General features: G+C 40.0%; 1 protein-coding gene across 1 annotated transcript in view; it reads left to right on the top strand.

The window, feature by feature from the left end:
* LOC140950863 (uncharacterized) overlaps positions 1–13,484 on the top strand; it is a 48,824-nt gene that overhangs the window by 17,199 nt on the left and 18,141 nt on the right. Inside the window, exons 15-24 of the mRNA XM_073400084.1 lie at positions 768–875; positions 1,935–2,042; positions 3,060–3,255; positions 3,593–3,769; positions 5,800–6,065; positions 7,357–7,557; positions 8,854–9,031; positions 9,374–9,601; positions 10,523–10,756; positions 12,501–12,605. Coding sequence (XP_073256185.1) covers positions 768–875; positions 1,935–2,042; positions 3,060–3,255; positions 3,593–3,769; positions 5,800–6,065; positions 7,357–7,557; positions 8,854–9,031; positions 9,374–9,601; positions 10,523–10,756; positions 12,501–12,605 — 1,801 coding nt within the window. The remainder of the gene's footprint in view (positions 1–767; positions 876–1,934; positions 2,043–3,059; positions 3,256–3,592; positions 3,770–5,799; positions 6,066–7,356; positions 7,558–8,853; positions 9,032–9,373; positions 9,602–10,522; positions 10,757–12,500; positions 12,606–13,484) is intronic.

Genomic DNA, 13,484 nt, shown 5'->3' with positions numbered 1-13,484 from the left:
TAGAATTTTCTTAGAGCAATGCCTTGGAAATTAAATTCTCAGGAGGAATACAGTTAAAAATTGTGTTTGCCACTCAAAGAAACCAATTTTACTATTAGCTCTTTTTCAATAATGGCTAAAATTCAAGAAAAATGTCCTGGAGCCTTAAATTAATTCTGAGTGTCATCACGCTAATCACAAATTTAATCCAGTGATTGTTAGCTCAAAAGCTATGCCTCACAAACCAGTACATGCTTTACCAGGGTGCAAAGAAAATCATTTTTACAGCTTGCCATTCGGGCAAGCTGAAGCTAGCATTTACTAGCCCCGATGTCCTTTCAACTAACCCCAAAAACTTTTTGACTAGCAGAATTGATATCCTAGTTCTTCTGTCACTCGAATTCCTCAAAAAACATCACTTACCCGTCAGACAAGTTAAAAACAGAATTCACTAGCCCAATAGCAAAATCCACTAGCCCCGGGCTATTGGACACTACTTTCTTTTCACGCTGTTTACCCCAAACCATTAATTCTTTCTTTACTTTTTTTAAGGTTTTATTACTGATATGCAGATAGCATGTAAAGAGAACAAAGTGTTGGTCAAATTTGTGACTTCCAACCAAGAACAAATCAATCTAGTGTTGAGGGTGGGGCTTGAACCTTCGGGCTTCCTGTCCAGCTCTCTAACCTCTTGGAAACTCTGTCTTCATATAAATCCATTCACTGAACCAACTGTTAAAAAAGAAGAGACTGTTATCTGTCTAATTTAGCTTTAATTTCTTTCTCAGGGGCCAGGTGGTCTTCAGGGAGTCACAGGAGACAAAGGTGATCAAGGGGAAAAGGGAGAAACAGGTCAAACTGGTGTTAAGGGTGAAAAAGGAAGCCCAGGAGAACAGGTAATGAAAAAATTGAGAATCTCCTTTGCCCTTTACAATGTCTTTTTGCAGGTGACCAGAGGAATACACAACCCTCACATGTACATTGCAGGCCAGAATAAAGCAAACAATGCAGACGCGATGCAGACGCATGGACGCGTCAGCTCAGACGCATCGATGCGTCAGCACTGACGCGTACATGCGTCAGACGAACACGTCAAGCAGGGAAAGATTTTTCTTTTGTTATGCACCATTACAGCTTTGCTTCGTGTGGCATTGTTATGTTAAACAAAACAAATTCTCAGGTCTGAGGTAGCCCAATAATTCCTTGTTTAATTAAGCACATGAAGGACATAAATCGAGATAAATTTGGCGACATGGGTTCTACTTCTTATGCATTTATACGCCAGAAGAGAACCAGCCATATTTGGAGACTTGAAAATAAGAGCCTACATTTTAATAAACAGTAACTGTATCTGTGTCTGAATTAATGAATGAGTGAATGAAATACAGCAAAGAACCAGGGCTCCCAGCCCGTAAGTTAGTCTGGGACAAGTAGATTTTCTTGTTGGGCAAGTAACTTTTAAAGCTTACGTGCCTACTGGGCACTAATCCAGGTGATTCATTAAATAAGACGGATAAGTGGCCCTGATCAAGCATAATGAGTGAACTGCTCACCCAAAGGACAAGCTGAAATTTGAGTTTTTTACTTTCCCTGAGAACCCAACCTGATCACACACATTTGGACCTTCTATCACTTGTTACTTCATTGTGTGCATTCTGACCTTCCATCCTGTGAAACTTAATGCAAAGCACAGTACTGGGGCAAAACTGTTTTGACCTTCAATTAATCTCTTATGCACTTCCCAATTTTTAGTTATTGCTAGTCGTTAAATATTAAGAGTTGATGTTCGTATGTGAGCTTATGTGGGGTACTTGCCAATCTATTGCATTATGTATGTGTAACCCAACTGGAAACATTTAAGTTTGGTTTTAGCAAGTGAGTCAAAGAGTTGTGGAAGAGGTGTTCATGTAGCGCACTATTTAGACTTGTCATGTCCTTCTGTGTTTATTTCACAGGGCCCAACTGGTCCGAGAGGAGATGTAGGCCCACCTGGGAATGCAGGTTCCAATGGACAGACTGGGGAGCCAGGGGATGCTGGTCCTAAAGGGGATAAGGGAGAGCGTGTAAGTATGAAGTGAAATAAAAATATGTCCTTTGATTTGGAAGAAAATAATAATAATAATAATAATAATAATAATAATAATAATAATAATAATAATAATAATAATAATAATAATAATAATAATAATAAAAATTGATGATTGAACTTGATAGTGACAGCAGTGGCAGCAAAAGTATCACTTCTTTAGTACATTTGTGCAAAGTGGAGAGCAGTCATTGAGGGCCATAACCTGGAACACCTGTTACAGCTGACCACATTTGATTTTACCAGTGATCAAAGTGGAAAGCTCAAGATGACACTGTTAATTTTTTTGTGAGATGTACGGCTGATTCAGAACTTAATGACATCCCTTCAGAAAGAGAAGGAAGCGAATTTAATGATGTAGTTATGCAATGCAGAGTTTTTTTTTTGCTCATGAACCAATCTATTGCTTTTATTGTTATCTTTAATGTCATCATCTTGCTGTAACTGTAAATTGTAACCTTTTTTTGTAACCTACATTGATTATAGGTCTACTCCACACCAATCAAAATCAAAGTTAAACGGGACATCTAGACTTGGCTAGGTTGTCAAGCTACCAGTCCCTGTCCATGGCTCGCACAGTGTTGAAAAGTTCATGATTTTAGCGGGAGTTCTTGAAAAGTCCTTGAATTTTCTTCAACGTTGAAATTAGTAACTTGAAAAGTGTTTTTTAACGCTTTTTGGTAGTCAAAGACAGAATATAAATCATAGCTCAGAGAACTTAAAGGTGATTTACGTAAAGCTTTTTTTGTTTTATGCAATAATTAACTATCAATTTAAGACAAAATGAAAAATGTAGAGAAGTTAGCGGAGCAAACAGTTCAAGCCGTAAAGTCCTGTTAGAATGGACTGGGAATATGTATGTTTGGGAAGTCTGTGAATTTACATTTGTGGTAGGTGGCCCTTGAAAAGTCCTTGAAAAGTCTTTTAAAAGTGGTTGCAATTTTTTGTATGAACCCTGCTTGTCTTTGTCATACTCATCTCGGTTGCTTTTTAGGGCCAAAATGGAACTGGTCTACCTGGACCTGATGGAGCCAGAGGTGACACAGGACCCCCTGGCTTACCTGGGAAACAGGGAGCTAAAGGTGACATTGGACCTCAAGGGTCAACTGGTGAGGCAGGTCCACCTGGACCCCCAGGGGCCCAAGGTGATGCAGGACCTATAGGACCCCCTGGATCTTCTGGAATACAAGGTACATGTATGGTTCTTCATTTATCTTACAGAGCCTCTTTACAACCCTAATTTGTGGTTCGGCTTGACTTGGCTCCCAGTTGTGTGTGAGAATAAGGGTTGGGAGACAAAGGAGATTGAGAATCGACATAGGTTAAAATTTGATTTTGACCCACAACAACAGATCATTTTGACCTCATTTCTATTGTCGATAAGAGTACAGACCATGGAAAATTGTTGTTTATTTGTTGAATCCCCCCTTACAAACAAATGAGGCCAGGATGTGTTAGGTAACACAACATAAATTTGAGGGTTGGACTCGTCAGTGCGTTCATGTATTTTCTTATTGCTGTACTCAGGTGAACCTGGCATGAAAGGCCCTCCTGGTAAACAAGGACCACCTGGAGAGCAAGGCCCTGCTGGTGAGAAAGGGCCACGTGGCGTCTCCATTCAAGGCCCTCCTGGTATGGATGGAGGCAGGGGTGATAGAGGAGAAACAGGTGAAAAGGGTGCGCCAGGACCTCCAGGACCTCCAGGTAGGAATGGATTCAATTAGGCAATTAACCCTTTAAGCCCCAATATCTACATACAAATTCTCCAAACTGATCTCCGTACATGAGAGAATTTGATGAAAGATCATGGCGTTTTCCTTTTGGTGATCATTTTATTAATTCTCATACCTTTATCTGTTGACAATGTATAGATATTATTAAGAGAAAATTGTTCTTGGTCACTATTGGCACTTAAAGGGCTAAAAATAATATATAACAATTATTCACCGAAGTGGAGGTGGCTAGTATTGGCTATTTACCGAGGCCGCGAAGCGGCGAGGTAAATATCCAATACTAGCCATCGACACTGAGGTGAGTAATTGTTTTAGTATATACTAAAACAGTGAGATAATTGAGCACAAAAATGATGATTTTTAACTCATTTACTGTTGCCAACGATTACAATATTATTTTGGCGCGCGATGACCGAACGGCCGAGGTCGTTGCTTTTTCTTAGCGACAAATAAAACTTTTGAAGGCGTTTGTTTAGCTCTTGCTGGAAAGTTCTTCAAAAGGAGTTGTGAATTCTTTTTGTATTTAAAATAATTCTGTAAAAAAGATTATTAAATTTAGTTTTAAGCTTATTTATGAACAAGTCAACTAAATAAAGTAACGCAAGACTTATAAGCTTAATTTGCATTTGTAAACAAAAAACTTTTTCACCGGATTTATCAATAAATTCAAGTAAAAAAGACAAAGCTTTACCTGTTAAAACTTCCAAACCGAACTTTGTCACTTTCTTCATGTATTTCGGAAATAGCTTGCTTGATTAGTTGTGAAATTTCTTAGTTTGTTACGGCAGCAAACGGGAAGGCATTTTGCTCCCAACCTACGCGAGTTTGGCGACGCTCGCTCGGAGGAACTGGAGGTGAATCAGTGAATAGTGCAGGATATTCACTGATTGAGTAGCCAATCAGAGCGCGCGAAATACACTATCCACTGTTTTAGTATATACTAAATAGATTTAGCCAGGGCTAAAAGCGAAGCTCTCGATAATATTTATAGTTTGTTCAAACAAAATATAAAATTGTGTAATGCTAAGCGGCGAAGGCAACGCCGCAGAATGTTGAAAAACAACAATAGGTCTAATTAGCAAAACAAGCACTTTTGCACACTTTTTTTGTACATTTCTTTGCCGTTCTTTTGGACGACTACAACGTGAAACTTCAAGAAACTTCTTAGTTGCACGTTTTATGGAGGAAATGTCGTACGTGTTCTCCTTCACTATTTTTTCACTGCCGCTCATTTTCACCTTGCATTGGTGGCCGCTAGCATTTCCCATTTTGTCACCGCAGCTGCAAAATTTTCATGTTCTTCCAACAAAAAAATGTCTCCTTTGTTTTTTTATCTCTCGCTCTAGACCTCCAGCTCTGTCGCCCTTTTTCTCGTTGAGCTTCGCTGGCCTGCCGCTTGCTTTCTCTTTTTCTCTGTCTTTCTCCTGCTCTATATTCCAAATTTGTGCACATGACAATTAATCTAAACAAAATACTTTAGAGAACATGGATACAGAAACAATTTCCGCTTTCCGTTTTCGTCTTTATCGGCTCTTCAGTTGTCCCTGCTTTACAAGACGCCGGTGGCTATGCGATTTCCCGCCAAAATAACCTCGAGTTACGTTTTGGTTGCCATACCTGTTGATTGAGTTATTTTACGTTGTTATGCCTGTGGTGCGGGGTTGGGCGGGCGGTCGGTCGGTCGTTGTACGTTTACGTGATAACCAAATTTTCTCGGATGGGTAGATTACTTCATTTTCTTACCCATGGTGCTCCGCTTGCGTGCTTCGCGCATGAGAGTCCCGCTATTATTGGACGAAGTGGAGCAAAATATAGTGATTTGTCAGTGAAGCTGTTTTCTTTTTCTTTGTTGTACAATTTATTTTTTCTGTTTTTTTTTTGTTTTCTAATGTTTTTCCCTTTGGCTCGTTTCCCTTTACCCTTTACAGCCTTGCGAGGTTTTTCCGATAACGTATTTCTAGTAACATGCAAGTCAATGTAGATCATCTGTGGCATTTTCAGGTAAAAGCGATAGTGGGCCTCCTGGTCCCCCTGGACCAAAGGGAAGCGATGGTCCACCGGGAGATGCTGGACCCCAAGGACTTAGAGGTGAACAAGGAGATACCTGTGATGCTTGTCCAGTACCAGAAGCAGGTCCAAAGGGAGATAAAGGTGACATTGGTGAGGCAGGCCAGGATGGAGCTCTAGGTCAACCAGGTGCTCAAGGTTCCCCAGGGGACCCTGGAGCAAAAGGAAGTAATGGACCAAGTGGAAGACCTGGAGATCCAGTAAGGACAGTTAAACTCAGGGTTCTCATTAAGTTCTAAGTAGACAGCTAGGATGCAAAAGTAGGTGGCTTGGCAGTTGAGTGCTGAAGGCAAGTTTTAGCCTTTCACTTTCTCGGCTAACCAATTTTCCCCAAAGTAGATGGCTCAAAGTTAGAAGCAGCCAGTTTTTAAGCCCATTCCTGACACTTACAAAAACTGAGCTGCTTCTGCCTGACACTTACAGAAACCGAGCTGCTTCTACTCGGTTCACATTATCGGCCCAGTCCCTCATTGGAATTTGTTCGTGTTGGGGGTGAAACTATTCAAGCGTCCTCTTCTGTTCATAATCTTTGAGTGATACTCCATCCCAGTGTTGATCAGTAAGTTATACATCCAATTTTCTCAGTTTTTGTAGCAGCTCCTACTCTTTGCATTCTTGCTCGAATAAGTTACTTCAAGTCCCGAGGTCTAAGCTAAAGTCTTATGGTGATCGAAGATTTTCTATTGCAGGACCTAAATTATGGAACAGCATACCCGCATCTTTAAGGAATACCGATTCCTTGAATTCTTTCAAAAAACACTTAATGATTTCACTAAGCTTTTCTTAATTTATAAATAGATTTTTATTTATTTTTCATACTTATATATGTAGTTATTAGATTTTTTAGAGTTTTAATGCATTTTTGTAAAGCGCCTAGAACAGTTAATTATATAGATGCTATATAAATAAAGTTTATTATTATTTATTATTATAATTTATTACTTAATGAGAACCCTGTAAACTCTTAATCAATAAAAAATACCATGAAATTTTTCTCTGTAAGGTGAGTCGACGTACAGGTTGTTAGAAATAAAGAAAAAGATCAAAGACTAATGACAAATTTATCCTGATCCTATGCTTAATGTTCACACCCAGAAGCAAAACAAATTTTTTGCATGAGTTCATCAGAGTGGTACTTTGGTGAACAGAGTTCCAGACTGTGACAGCTCTTTAAGAGGACTGTCAAGCTAACTTTGCTCTACTTATCGAAGTTTGTGGCGTTCCTCATTCATGAGTCTCAGATCTTAATTTGAACGTAGATGACAGATACTTTGGATATTAAAAAAAAAGGATTTAAATTAGTGTGTAATTAGCCGTAACCTGAGTATTGCTTGCACACAGTATAGGAGTGAACGGCTTAAACAATCTTGTGTTTAAGAAAATTGAATGCCCGGGGCAAAATTTCTGTATTACTGCTTGTTTCTTCCCCCAAAAATAATTGCTCAAAGAAATTTTTTGGAATAGGCTAACCAGTTCTTGTGTGATCTATAGGGTGCTCAGGGTGACAGTGGAGATGCTGGATCACAAGGACCAAAAGGTGAAAAGGGAGAGGTCATCAGAGTAGTAGGTGACAAAGGACAAAAGGGTGAACCGGGTAGTGATGGTATGCGAGGTGATAACGGTGAACCTGGTGCTACTGGTGCCGATGGTGATCCCGGACCAGCTGGACCAGCTGGACCACCTGGCAAAAAGGTTATCTTTCTGCAGATCACATACCGTAAAATTCCGAAAATAAGCCCCCCAAACCTGTAACGCAAAAAACCCTCCGTTAAATCGCCCCTCCAAATATAATTCCCCCCGGGGGCTTGTACTTGGAAAATTGCCCTCAAATACAAAGTAAAATAAATCAAAACGGTAAAATTTACTTCCAAATAAAGGGCTAGCCCTTTCGATTTTGAAACGCAAATTTCCTTCCGTAGATAAGCCCTTCCGAATATAAGCCCCTCCAAAAATAAGCCCCTCAAAAAGGGCCTTTAAAAAATATAAGCCCCATGGCTTATTTTCGGAATTTTACGGTATTCAGTTATGAGTTATTGATTAGACTGAATTGCACTCAGACAAGTTTAATTGAAGTTGTGATCATATTCGAAAGGTCTAGATATTCGCAACAAAATCAATAGCTGCATAAACAAAACTATTTTCTTTAATTTACCAGACATATTTTGACGGTACATCTGTCATCTTCAGTGTTGCATCTTGTGAAATCGCCATTGAATTAACACAAAAACGTGGAATATTTCTTGTGATGAGTATCTCAAATCAGAGGTGCCCAACGATGGTTTCCTCCTAAATTCATCGAAAACCCTTTTCAGGCTATCTAGAGTACTTTTAGATATATAGAAATGCATTCTAAGCGGCACTGTAAAATTTGTATCTGTTCGGTCATCCTCTCGGAACCTGAGTCCTTTCGAAATTACAAGGTCTTCAGTATTATATTCCCGAAAATTTTAGATGCAATTTAACGTATTACGAAGGATAGAATTTTTCTGATTCCTCTTTCTATCAATATTTTTAATCCGAAAATTTTAGGTTTCTTATTTCTAAGAAAAATAACCTAACCTGAGGAGTGAAATATGAAAAAGTTAAACTTAAGAAAATCGTAGAGAATTTATTAGATGAGTTTCGAAAATTTTTACACGAATGCTTCGGTCATATAGAATTTTTTAGCCGTCCTCAAGTAATAGAAAATTCTAGGCAATATTTGCGTCTCCGAACAGATATTTTACAGAAAACAGTCGTTGGGTGCCCCTGTTAAATAGGCTCGTTTTAGCCATTACAATGATTATCGTTGGTGGTTAATACTTCTCAGGTGACAAGACTTCAAGTACATGGTTGCAGCCTCTTTATAGAGTGTCTCCGCTCCACTTCCTTTTTTGCCCCAACTCGTGCTCCAGAGAAAGAAACGAGAGACCCTGGGGACAAGTTTGAATTGTTATGTTGAACAGAAAAAGGTGCAGCTCATGGCCTTTGTTTGAATTTTGTTCACAGGGTGAACGGGGAAATAACGGAACTGATGGCGTTCTTGGATCTAAGGGAGAAAAAGGCGAAAAAGGAATGAAGGGTCCACCTGGAGAGTTTTTACCCGGACCAGAGCCACTGAAAGGAGAGAAAGGAGACAGAGGTCCGCAGGGAGAGATGGGTAATGAAGGCCCTAAGGGTTCAAAAGGTATGTTAATTTTGTGACACAGAGAAAAACAAATGGAACCACTGAAGTGCTGTTGAGAAAGTTTCAATTATATGCCCTGGTAATCCCATAGGATTTTATCCAGATACCTTTATTGTGGTCTTTATTCACCCCCTTGATCACTTTCATAACATCCGCGATTTTGTCTGTTTTCGTAACCAATTATCAAAGCTACAGAAAATATTAAGTGCTCACTTGCCCGAAAAATGTGCCTGCAATGCAGCTATTTTAAAAGAGAATTTGATATTTTCGGCGAATTTTAAGTTCCTACAGTACCATTTGCGGTTTGACTTACTGGCCTTACTTCAATTAACTCTTTCAAAGGTGAACCATGGTCATTTGAAGGTCAAGTGAAAGGAATAAAGGGAGATAACGGAACTGTTGGACCTCAAGGACCAAAGGGTGATACAGGAGAGCCTGGTGTTAAGGGACAGGTAGGCAACAATGGAACTGACGGGGAGAAAGGACAGAAAGGCGAGCCTGGTAAGAGCTTGCCAGGCCCAAAGGGAGAAGTTGGACCGCAAGGTTCAAAAGGACAGGATGGGCTTCAAGGTAAGTTAACTCTTACCATAAATTTTCACCCCCCACCCCACCCCCTTGTTGTCACAGTTGGAAGAGTGCCAGCTTATTGAGGACGAGGTGTCGAGTTCAACCCCTACTGTGTACCCCGACCAGGATGTTTTTTAAGATCACGCTGGCCGTGATGAAGACCTCTAGTTCATTCAGTTGAGATTAGGCGGAGACTTAACCCTCTCAGTCCCAATAGTGCCCAACAGCAGTTTTCTCCTAACAATGTCCATACATTGTCAAGAGATAAGGTTGTGAGAATATATAGAATGATCACGAAAGAGAAAATGCCTTGATGTTTTATTAAATTCTCTCAACTAATTCTTTAAGGAAATGTATGAAGATCAGTTTGGAGAATTTGTATGTTGATATTGGGACTTAAAGGGTTAAAGCTGTTCTCTCTCTTTATATGCTCCCACTTTTTATAATCAATGGGGCAGGTGTCTCATGGAGAATCTCTAGGGTGAACACTAGATAATAGAGCGATTTTCGTATGACCTTGAAAAATGGTTTCGGTAAGTGTTCGTTATTTGTTTTATCAGCCAATGGATGAAAAGATCAAAACATGGACTCTTTGTTTTCCCGCCAAAGAAAATACGAAAAATACGAAATCGATCTAGTAAGATAAATAACAAGAGCACATTTGTTATCTGAGAATCCAGGCCTTCTCCACTTGTTGATCATTTATCTGTTGGTCACTTTAACCCTAGTCCCAAGAGTGACCAACATCTATTTTCCCCTAACACTATCAATACATGATTCATAGAAAATGTTATGGCAATTAATCAAGTTATCACCCAAGGGAAAATGCTTTGATCTTTTATCAAATTCTCTCAACTAATTATTTAAGGAAATGTAAAGAGAGATAAAACAATCACCTTTTTTTGCTCATGTTTCTTTCAACAGGTGACCCGGGTCCAACTGGTGGAAAAGGAGCTGCAGGTCCCCGTGGACCTCCTGGTGTAAATGGTACAAAAGGTGCTAGAGGAGCCCCTGGCCCGCCAGGCAACCCTGGGGCACCAGGAATTCCAGGAGACAATGGACCACGAGGTGACCAAGGGGACAGAGGAGAAAAAGGAATGGATGGGTTACCTGGAAACCCAGGAAGCGAAGGCGGAATAGGTCCTATTGGATTAACAGGTATGTGCAGTGTGGAGCTGATAGAACCGTGCTCTAGGCCTTTGTACGTTATGCCAGCATTGTCTTAAGCATTTTAGTGAGGCAAAAGCATTCAGCATTATTCGAGCATTTTAAGTAAGGTTTTTTTTCTCACAGACAATACAAATTGAAACATTTTTGAAGAGATTTGACGTCTTTTAAAATGTTTAAAAAAGTATATTCAAATTTCACCTTAATACAGCTACGTAGCTGATCTTTTGCTAGAGTGGTTTTCGTTTGAGTGTCGTAAAACCAAAACCAAAGTAATTACTCTGGCCAATCACATAGGACACAGACAATACATTGAACCAATCAAAACTCGAAGTAATTACATGTGGCTGACGCAAAGCGCGGGAAAATGCATGCGAGCGCGTCACAATTGGCTTTGGTTTTACTTCTGATTGGATGAAAAGGTGGCGCGAATCTTTTAAGCCAATCGCATCGTGTAGAAAGTGCAAAACCAATTACTTTTCGACACTCAAATGAAAACCGCTCTATATAGAAAGTATTTATTTGTACACATTGTTGTCATACCTCTTCTACATTTTTTATAGCCTTAAACCTCCTTAAAATGTTTAGAATTAATAAAAAAAAAGGCCTCTCTATGGTGAGCATTATTGAGTATATTAGTGACTTTTTTTGGGGACTAGCGAGCGTTTTAGTGGGAAAAATGGAGCATTAAGGTGGAACATTTTAGTGGGGAAACAAAAGAATAATGTACAAAGGCCTACCGTGCTCTAAGAAAAAAAGGCAGGGAGGAGGGGAATAGGCACCCGACACTGCTAGAGTGTAGAGTGTTAGGCTCAATTTCCGCCGTCTGCCGGGTCCGGTCGGTGAGTTCGTGCTTATTTTCCCGAACAGGGGCTGGTAATGGAGCTGATCAGAGTGCCTTATAAACCGGGGCCACAGGGCTCAAAATAATTTTGGATACTGGCTGGGCGTGTTGACGGGCCAAACAAGTTTCAGCTCGGTCATTTCTCGTTTCTGATCGGTCAATGCTAGGCCTTAGAACGAGTTGCAGACGGCGTCTCATAAAGTATTATCCAAATTTATAACTGCAAGCAACAAAAATATTTTATGATTAAAGTGTTTTTGTAATTTACAGAATTAATAAATTCCAGTTGTTTACTGATTGAAAGCCATCCACTTGACGGGTCAAAATGACCGGCAATCTGAAAGTTTGTCCACACAAATGGTCATCTTGGCTGGACATCGTCAGTTGACCGGCCGTTATTTTTGAGCCCTGGGCTAGTTTACCAAAACCAAATGAACGGTAATTCGTTGAGCAAATTTTAACCTAACAACAGATAAAACTATGACTAGTTATAACAGATGAATGAATGGACTGTGGTTTTGCTTCGGTGGGGAAGTGGAAGAAAAAGATTTAGGTACACTGGTCACCGGAGGGAGATAGAAAAGCTGATGTTTCAAGTGCGAAACCAAATCTTTGTAATAAACTGGTTATAAGGTGTGCAAGACCGTCAATTTGGTTGACGTAACCGTGGGTGCTTGCCATTTGCACAAACCACCCGGGTGGAGATCTTGTGCACGCATAAATATAAAACTATAAAATTTGACGTGCTGGTAGGAGAACGACCCGCCTCAAATAATCCAAATAAGCTGAACAGGCTAAGAAGAGTAGGAAAATTGTAGTAAGCGAAGAAGAACAATCAAAAGTTAATGTTCAAAATTGTTGCAACAGTTTGTCACAACTTTTAATTGACAGGTGACAAGGGCGATACAGGTCCGCAGGGACAGAAAGGAGAGGCTGGAATGAAAGGGGAGTCAATAACGGGCCCCAAAGGAGAACGAGGACCTCCAGGACCCCCTGGTAAGATAACCGGTCACAACTAATCAGGGGCTGTGTCGCGACTGTCTTGCTCATTTTGTCACCTTACGTCGCGCGATTTGCTTTTTTTCTTAACAGGCTAAAACGTTTTTCGCATCAAATGAATTCCAAAAATAAAGGTCCAGTTTTGTTAGTTAACGCTTTAAGTCCCAACACCCAAAAACAAATTCTCCCAACTGATCTCTATATATTTCCTTAAAGAATGTGTTCAAAGAATTTGATGAAAGATCAAAGCATTTTCTTTTTGGTGATCATTTTATTAATTCTCATAACCTAATCTCTTGACAATGTATTGGTATCATTAGGAGAAAATTGATGTCGGTCACCATTGGGACGGATGGCAAGGATGGACATGGATTGAAACTTGAAAAAGTTGGGCCAACTTTATCAAGTTTTAATGCTATGGCTGCAAAAATCGACCATAAAATTATGGGAGTAGGCTCCCCAATGCAATTTGCGTTATATCTTCTTCATAACTCTAAAGCAGCACTTTTGCATACATCTAGACAAAGACACTAAGTAATGATTCCAGCACAGAATTGACATGAAACAGCAATATCTTTGTGACAAAGCGCCTTTAAGACATTGCTTGTAAATCAGTGACAAAATAACGGCTTCTTGGCCAACAAATACACCCCAAGCATTATATCAAACGTTACAAGCAACAGGAGGCAGTGTGGCAGAGTGGTCAGTGTGTCTGATTCGCCGTCTGGCGGTCTCGGGTTCGAGTACCACTTGCCACTTGCTGGATTTGTTCTCGGTCGTCCCGAGTTGAACTCGGCCACGCTTGCAAATAGCCAACTAGTTTTTTGCTGTCAGTTGGGGGTTTTAATCCTGTTATGTTGTATTTGAATTATTTGT

This window comes from Porites lutea, chromosome 10, assembly GCF_958299795.1.
Source record: "Porites lutea chromosome 10, jaPorLute2.1, whole genome shotgun sequence".
Taxonomy (NCBI): domain Eukaryota; kingdom Metazoa; phylum Cnidaria; class Anthozoa; order Scleractinia; family Poritidae; genus Porites; species Porites lutea.
This window is presented reverse-complemented; position numbering and strand designations above follow the sequence as displayed.